At 37.7% G+C, this 9,513-nt stretch overlaps 1 protein-coding gene across 1 annotated transcript; it reads left to right on the plus strand.

Annotated features, from left to right (window-relative positions):
- Nucleotides 1–3,662, plus strand: LOC145016924 (uncharacterized). The gene is made up of 2 exons (XM_078975078.1): nucleotides 1–148; nucleotides 2,818–3,662. Exons 1-2 carry the CDS (start codon nucleotides 1–3, stop codon nucleotides 3,660–3,662), a joined length of 993 nt encoding a protein of 330 aa, XP_078831204.1.
- Nucleotides 3,663–9,513: the final 5,851 nt, after the last annotated feature.

Raw genomic sequence — 9,513 nt, forward strand, 5'->3', positions numbered from 1 at the left:
ATGACCTGGATGAACTTTGTGACCAGGATTCGAGCAGATTTTGCACCGGTTGTTGAGGTGAAACAATTAGGAAGGGAGTTTCTTGAAATAAGGCATACGACGGCGACTATGGTGGAGATCATCGCCAAGTTCAGAGAGAGCATTGTTGGTACCCCAGTATGCGGCCAATGAGGAAATAAGGAAGACTCGATACCATGATATGTTGAGATCTGAGATCAGGGAGTTTGTTAGTTTTTCTACCTGCCCAACACTGGATGTCATGATAGCTAGATCGCGTGTGTGAGAGATTGACCCGGAGCACATAGGGAAGAGGAAGGTAGAAAGTTGGGGTTTCAATAAAGAAACCTAAGGGTTTCGACTATAGGCTGAAGGGCCAGCAGGGCCAGAACCGCTATGGAAAATGAGGCAAGTTGCATGTCGGGGTTTGTAGGGAGGGTGGTTCGGACTGCTACAAGTGCAGCAAGTCAGGGCACTTTAGCAAGGATTGTACTGCTTCTATGATCATTACACAGACGTCAGACCTGATTTGTTTTCATTTCAAGTAGAAGGGCCACGAGAAGGCCAACTGCCCAAGTTTAGCATCAAGAGGAACAGTGGTAGCACTATCCCCTACGAACCTACGGATCATGGATGGCCACCATGTCAAGGCGGATTCTAACATCCATCAAATGTACACCAAATTTAAACTTTTAATTTCAACAAAATAAACAAATAGTAATCGTTTTTACAAAACATTTCCATATCATTTATCATCAGAGTGTCCCAAAACAGATCAGAAGGATGAGGAGCGGTACGGTCACGCCTTCGCCTTCCCTCAATCTCTTGAAGTACCTGAAATAATAATCGGAAAACTATAAGCCCGAGGGCTTAGTGAGCTACCCCCAAAATACCAATACCGAACTGTCAGAAACCATGTCAATAATGATCAATCGATCAACATGCATACTGGGCCTTTGACCTGACTAGTTCGCCCTACTGGGCCTATAGTCTATCTGAATCTATCCTGAGCCTTCAACATGACTGGTCCGCCACATGGCCTACAGTCTCCCTGGACCGCTCATAGTGTATGTTAGCCTTCAGCACAAAGCAGGACCGCCTCAACCCGACCCACAAGCAAATAACCATGTGCACATACTTTCTTAAACATGCATATACAATCATTAAGCATATCTATCTCACGGATCATAAATCATAGAATTCTCTCGTAATTAGAGCACCGACCTAGCAGGTCACTAACATACCAATCCCTACGGATCATAAAGGCATAACATATTGTCTCCTCTAATCCCAATCAAACAGATCATATCACATGTAGCATATTGTAACAATAACAACTAAAGGGTCGGCCTTGGTGCCGCACCCCTATCGATATAGTGAGGATAACTTACCTAGCAGATGTCGACTCGGAAGGTAGCTCTAACTATCGGATTACTCGTCACAGGCTCCACCACCTATAACCATGGCACAAAATACTCATTAGTCCTTAGCCCTATAAGGAACTCCATAACCCACTAGTAAAATCCTGATCAAGGTCAAAGTCCTCGGTCAATGTCAGTAGTCCATGTTGACCTCAACTCGCCGAGTACACCCGGCTACTCGCCGAGTCCTTGAAGCACATTCTAACTCGCCGAGTCATCGGGGTGATTCGTTGAGTTCCTTCGAATCCCGATCAAACCTTAAGGCCACCCGTCGAGTTTCCTCCTTGCAACTCGACGGGTATAGATGCAAACATATCATTGGCTAAAACCCATACGGCTCGCCGAGTTGTTCTTCAACTCGTCGAGTTTCATGACTGTCTTCATCCAACTCATCGAGTTGTACAATCAACTCGTCGAGTTCACGGCTTCCTTCATCTGACTCGCCGAGTTGTTCATCCAACTCGTCGAGTTTAATGCACATATTTATATGACTCACCGAGTCCCTTCAGTCATTTTAACATGTAGACGTCTTAAGCCATGACAAGGCCCCAAATGGCAAATCTAACTTCCTTAAGCTTGCTTATCACGTAAAGTTGCAAACTTTACGTGCATTCATTGCTTTACAAGCTCTTAATGTCAAAACCAAACTTCTAATGGGTGTTCATGGACCAACGGGACCTTAATCTTAACTTAAGCTGGAACTTTATGCTTGAATAATTCGAAGAGGGTCCAGATCTGAAGTTACAACTTCAGATCTAGACCATAGATTGCCATACCAACTTGATACCCTTATAAAACCCTAAAACTCATTCAAAGATGAGGTCTTAAACTGAAATAACTGAGGGTAATGGTTAAATACCTTCCCAAGAGATGTCCACAGAGGTAGAATTCGGATCTTCTCTCAGCTCCTTGCCTTAATCACTTGTTTTCCCCAACCTCCTACACCAACATTTTTCTCTCAAAGCTTCAACACACAATGGCACACACACACACGAGTTAGAGATGCAAAAGGGGCTGCAAAGGAACTAAGAGAGGCTTGAGCTTCTTTAAATAGGGGTGCAAACCCCGAGAATTAGGGTTTTACTTTCCAGCTCCTACTCGCCGCGTCCCACAAAGGACTCGCCGAGTAGATCACTTAATTCGTGATCCCATCCACTGCTACTCGACGAATAGGGCTACCAACTCGTCGAGTAGGGCCAAAATCAAAAAATACTTTATTTGAATTATTACCTGAGAGTCGGGGTGTTACACGGATGCTCCTTTCGTGAGGAGTCGGGATTTTTAGTTGACTCCCGAGGAGGCACGTGCTACACCAGATGTGGTGACGGGTATGCCTCTTCTCCTTAACTCTTTGTTTATGTTGTTTTTTTGCTTATATATTTTATATGTTTTATTTTAGGATCATTCCTTGTGAAAAACATCCCTTCTTTGGTAGTATTTGATTCTGGGGCTACCCGATCTTTCGTATCTCTTACGCTCAACAAGAGATTTCTCGAATCTCCGAGTGAGTTGGGTCATCCATTAGAGGTTGAGAGTGCGGATGATCAATCCGTCTGGGCATCAAGGGTTCACTGGGATTGTGTTCTGGAGATGGATTATGAGCGATACCCGATTGATTTGGTTCCCATTCCTTTGGGCAGGAACAAGATTATAGTGGGGATGGATTGGTTGAGCCCCAATGCGGAAATGATTGATTTTGAGCGGCAGCTGATACGTGTTTGGACCCCAAGTGGGGGAGAATTGGTGGTCCATAGAGAGGGTGCTCAGTACAGGCCCGTCTTATGCTCAGCCGCTAGGGCTAGACACTACCTTCATGAAGGTTGTTTTGGGTTGTTTGCCTATGTTATGGATACCCGAGAGCGAGATAGGGTATCGATTGATTATATGCCAGTTGTACGGGATTTCACATATGTATTTCTTGAGGATTTACCTAGAGCGCCTCCAAATAGGAAAGTGGAGTTTCAGATTGATCTGGTCCCTGGTGCGGCTCCCATAGCCAAAGCACCAAATCGATTAGGCCAACCAGAGATACAGGAGCTATTAGACAAGGGATTCATATGGTCGAGTAGCTCTTCTTTGGGTGCATCGATCATGCTTGTGAAGAAGAAGGATAAGATGCATCAGATTTGTATTGACTACCAGGACTTGAATAACCTAATGGTAAAGAAGCAATACCCACTCCCGATTATTGATGGTCTGTTTGAACAACTTCAGGGTGTATCTTGGTTTTCCAGTATCGATTGACCTCCTTTTGATATGCTCTACTAAAGGAAATACATGACCACGATATGCAAGGGCGAGGTCGGTCAGTGAGTTATGGGGAGTACCGAGGTGGTACTCAAGACAACTGAGTTGATTCAGCAGGTTCGTAGCAGGCTTCAGACAACTCAGAGTTATCATAAAAGCTATGCTAACAAGCATCGATCAGACATGAAGTTTCAGGTTAGGGATATGGTTCTCTTGAAGGTGTCACCTTGGACATGTGTCATCTAATTCCGGAAGCAGGGCAAGATGGGCCCCAGGTATATTGATTCGTTCAAGGTTATAACCCGGGTGGGCAGGATGGCATATCGATCGGACCTTCTAGAGGAGCTTAACCAAATTCACAGTACTTTTCAAGTCTCGCAGCTAAACTACATTAAGAAACCCATGGTGATCCTTGACGGGAAGATGAAAACCTTGCGGGACAAGGTCATCGATCTGGTTAAGGTGCAATGGTAGCATAGTAAGGCTTCGGAATGGATGTGGGAACCAAAAGATGAGATGAGGGAGCACTACCCAGGATTATTTGGAATAGTCTTCAAGGACGAAGTTTGATTCAAGTGGGGGAGCATTGTAACATCTGGACAATTGTAAGTTTCCTTATCAACCCTCATTAAGCTAACTCTTTGCAAAAGTGGTCCTTTGACTAGTACGTGTGGGCGTACTGTTTGAGTACGCTTGGCGTACTAGTTGGATCTTGATCACATGCATCACCCATGTACGATGGTCATATGTGGGGTTACGCAGTAGGTACTCATGGCAGGGAAAAACCTAGTTTAGGGTTTGCACCTTATTTAAAGACCTTACATTCCTTACACCCCATTCCCAAGTTGTAGTAGAGAAAAGAAGAGAAGAGAAAAGAAAGTAAGGAGAGAAAAGAAGAGAAGAGAAAGGAAAATAAATTTGTGTTTTGTGTTCCCGAGTTGGAGAGAAATGGAAGGAAAGTTAAACATTTTGTTCTTTCTCTCCAAATCTTTCCAAATCGGAAGGAAAGTTAGGAGGGAAAGTGAACCCTCCATTTCCTTCCACTTCCCTCCTTTAATGAAACTCGGGAACACCAATTTCTCTTACTTTCCTCCCACTTCCACCCATTTCCTTTCTTTTGTCTCCTTAAATTGAACTCGGGAACGCAGTGTTATGATCTTCACCCTCCCAGCCTCCCTTGTCCTTTAAGTGTCAAAGTTGAGCCCTAACCCTATTGCATGCATTTTTGAGCTTACCTTGGTGTTTTTCGTGAACTTTGTTGGTTTTGAAGAAGAATGAAGTTTGGGAAGAAGCAAGCTCAAGGAAGGAGCTTATACATCTAGAAGTTTGGCACCATTTCCAGCTCTTTAAATGGAGAAGAGTTCATGAATCATCCACTGAGTACAATTTGACACCCATAGTTTGAGGTACCTCTAGTTCAAAGGGAACGGTCCGGCTTGATCGCACCGCATCACTCTATATATTTCTTCACTTATTGGTTTTTGGATTTGTACTATGATGTTATGATACAATATGACTTTTTTAATATTTTGGTATCAGTTTCTTATGAATGGAATGAATTTAGAAACAAAATCTTCATCTGTATTTTTGGGATGTTATAGTAACATTTTGTATATTTGGGGACATTATGAGTATATGGCGATTGGTATATTTAGTCTCTCTAAAAAATCCATTACTTATGTGACAATAATGATTATATATATATATATATATATATATATATATATATATATATATATATATATATATATATATATATATATATATATATAGTCCATCCAGTGGCTACATAAATATGATGTTTGTGTAGCCTTTTTCACATTTGGCGACACAACCATTGGTTTTTTGGGGGGATTTCGCCACTTACAATTAAGCAATGAGTGGCCTAAGGTATTAAAAAAAGTGACTATATGGTTTTTAAAGTCAAGTAAATGTGTAGCGTTTTATATATTTGATGACATAATAATTGTGTGACGTTTGGTACATATAGTCACTCTAAAAACATCTGTTATTTGTGTGACAAATCTGATTATATATATATATATATATATATATATATATATATATATATATATATATATATATATGTTTATATAAAACAATTCAAAAGGAATAACACAAACCCAATAAAAATGGAATAATTTATGTAATTAATTATTTCAAAACTAAAATTAAAATTTCGTACACAGTAAATAAAATCCTAAAGTAACAAATCAAAAAGATCTATATAACATTTAATAATCACAACTTTAAATTCTTTTGAATCTTTGTTGGCCTGGCTTGTTTTAGCACCGAAGCAAAATTGACAAATTTACGCTTAGTTGGTAATTTAGGTGCAATTGTTTTCTGACCATCCTTTGGTATGGTAGATGGTGGTGTTACCTGTAAGAAATGAAAGACCAACATATGAAACATTAAATAAATCATGAAGGGTTATAATATAGATGTACATTCATAAAACATATATGTATGTGTACATCTTATTGATCAATTAAAATGACTTGATCCTTTAGCCATGCCACAAAACAACCTACTGCATCCTTAACTATTTTGAAACCGTTATTTTCTATGTCCGGTATGCATGCTGCATCCACTAACGATTATTGAATTGACACTTTATTGTAGGTTTTTGGGAGTGGTTTGTGATGAAGCATTTGGCTTCGATCTATGATGTATACTTTACCAATAGCAATCATTTGTGTTCTACCGTTGTGCCATACTTTACACCTCATTTCCTATTAAATAAGCAATATTGACATATATGCATCAGAAAGGAATCAACGTACATAATATATGAACTTGTTGATGGATATATATATATATATATATATATATATATATATATATATATATATATATATATATACTTTTAGTGTTACTATTGGAGACACATTCTATTGCGATTGGGATTGTGAACTTGGAGACATGTTTTGTTGTTATTCCGGTGTATTTATACCTGTCATAGACTTTTAATTTTCTTATGTATATATAAAACACGTGAAACAAGTTACGTATTGATTTAAACTTCCTATGACAAGCAGAAATAATTAATTATAAGCATGTAATTGAAAAGTTTTAATACTTACTAATGATGTTACATGTCTATTTGGATCTAAGTTCACCCCTTGGGCAACTAAATGACTCGCTAAAATAGAAATCATTCCCTGTGTTTGTGTCATCTTGGAGTTCTTGTCCTTGATTTCTTTCTCTTTTGCTTCCCACTCCCGCCTGTCTTTCTCTTCATATTCATGTGTCTTGTTTTCACGCTCCCGTCTCTCAGTTTCAAGTTGATGTTCAAGTTCACGTTCATGACTCTTGTGTCTGATGATTTGGTTCGAGGAAGATCAAAATACATCTTGTATGTCACTCGACTTCCTACTCCTCTTGCATAACCTCTCTTGTCCTTTCCAAACACAAAGGTTATGGCATCAATGCCATGGTTAACCTGTAAGGTCCCGTCTCTGATCTGGTTGTTAATTGTTTTTGGCACAAAGTAAGGAAATATTGAAGTATTTACATATAAATCAAGATAATATTTTCATTCAAACTTATTATTTTATCTCTAATCTCACCATTTTAAAAATATCCATCTTTGTTTAGCCTCCCCTTCAACCACATCATACAATAGGAGGGTTATTCTTCTGGTTCAATTTCTTTGGCTTCAATCTTATAATCATTAAACGGACAATTAATAATGTTAAACCAACATAAACGACAGTATGTTGCTATTAACAAAATGGAACCATATTTGTTACCATCTTCTCTTTCACATGTATGTATCTACCTCTTCCCATCGTATAGTTATAAACAGACTTCTCATGCACTTCTTTTGTTGCTTATTACTTCACCTAACCACAATTGAAAATAAAAAATACGATGTTTGCATGCTAACACAATATTGTGAAATACAAATGGATTGAAAATAATAAAATCTATAGAAATGACTTAAACGTGTATGCATCAGAGTTTGTATGTGTTATAAAAGCGGCCGCATGTGAGTCCTCAACAATTGATGTATACTTTGCATGGAATTCATTAGTTGGTACATGTGTTGTAGGTGTTTCTTTGTCGAGAAATATGTATCTTTCTTGAAGTTTCGATTTGTAATTCTTTAGAAGTTGACCAAGACGATGCATATTTGACTTTTTAACATTAGATTAGTTACTTTGATGTAATTAAAACCTATTTCAATTTTTTTTTATTCTATGTTGTTCTAACATTTTATGCTAATCTTGTATAATTTGTTATTATGATTCATATTACAACCATATATTGATTAACAATTTAAAAGGCAAACATGAAATTTATAATGATAAATATAAGTCCAAATATAGTTTGAGTTGATTTGTTTTGACAAAAACAACCCTTTGTAATCCGGCATTAATCGTTGTATTTACAAGGGCAATTAGGTCATTCAGTCATTAATTAAAGGGTTCTTGATACAGCTTAAATAATTGCACTGGTTGTTTACTCAAAAGGTTATTTTTTAGCAATGTTTTTTTAACTAAAATACCCTTAGTAATCACATATTTTTGAATTATTTCAAGGACAATTTGGTCTTTTTCCACTCTACATCTTTTAGGCGCCATGATGTTTCCGATGACATCATGTCGTTTCAGTTCTCCATGCCCTTCCGAACGTCTACAATCTCTCTAAGATCAAACCGCCGAATATCAAAGAAAACCCCAAAATCCTCGATAGAGAATCACTCTCAAAATCGATTTTAACCAAAGTTATTGAAACTGATACTTAGTCCATGTTTAATGCATCAAGTTAAGGCTTTTTTTTTCCTACCCTGTTACATCGTATTTAACATTTATGCCTTTTTTCTTAAAGATTGATATCAACTTATTCAATGTGTATTTTGTAAGTAGTATTTCGTTGGATGATCTACCAGTAGAGATTTTGACTCGGATCATTGTAATGTTAGGGTCAGAATCAGCAAAAGACATCATATCTATAAGAATTTTGTAATTCTCAATAAACATTAACTTATGAGTGTATATTTTAATGAAATATAACTTGATTTATTAGTTATTAGCTGTATATTTCAAGTTCTGAAGTTCAAAAAAGATGTATGCAATGGGGTAAGAACATGAAGAGTTCAAACAAGCATCGCTTAATGTGTTTGATGGGATGGGTCCTAAAGACCTTAAGGCTGATGCATTTATACACAAATGTGCAATGCATAAAAACGTTGAAGCTATGTATAGGCAAGGAGTGCTATGTGTAATTTGAGTAATTTCTGTAATTTAATTTAATTCATTTTTAGTGTTATTGGTCTTAATATTGGTGTTGTTTTTATATGTTAACACGAGGAGTGCTTCTACAGGGGCAATTTTGATTTTGGAATGAGTTTGTTGGGTGATGCAGGAGATAAGGATCATCTCGCAGTAATTTATTTTCTTGGGATGATCCGCATATCAAGATGGCCTCCTGAGCCTGATGATGATATGTATAGTATGTACATTATAATTTATATATAGATAATTAATACATGTTTATAGGTTGTGCAATATATTGGTCACATAAATCTTTAATTTTAGTATTAATGTCAAAGGCTAGATATTAGAATATTTAGTGTTATGTTGTATAATTTGCAATACTTATTGAAACTAATACATCAGATTTATAGTTTTTTTAATGTGTACTTGTAGGTAAACAACTACTTGATGCGCATTTCGATTAGTGTGGTCCAGAAGCTGGAGAGTACACAGTTTATGTTGATAGTGCCTGTGAGTTATTGAGAAGTGTAGATGTTGTTCATAAACTTACAATGGATAACATCACATTCCAATGCGAAGAGGAAGGTCATTCCATTAAAGAGACATTTATGGATGGAATAGAT

The sequence above is a fragment of the Lactuca saligna genome, chromosome 9 (genome assembly GCF_052625555.1).
Source record: "Lactuca saligna cultivar CGN05327 chromosome 9, ASM5262555v1, whole genome shotgun sequence".
NCBI classification, from domain to species: domain Eukaryota; kingdom Viridiplantae; phylum Streptophyta; class Magnoliopsida; order Asterales; family Asteraceae; genus Lactuca; species Lactuca saligna.

What these genes read in the sequence shown, in the direction of transcription:
- LOC145016924 (XM_078975078.1), top strand. Translation starts at nt 1, where the DNA reads ATGACCTGGATGAACTTTGTGACCAGGATTCGAGCAGATTTTGCACCG. An exon ending in GTTCAGAGAGAGCATTGTTG is followed by an intron (nt 149 to 2,817) that starts GTACCCCAGTAT and finishes GTTTTATTTTAG; the next exon opens with GATCATTCCTTGTGAAAAAC.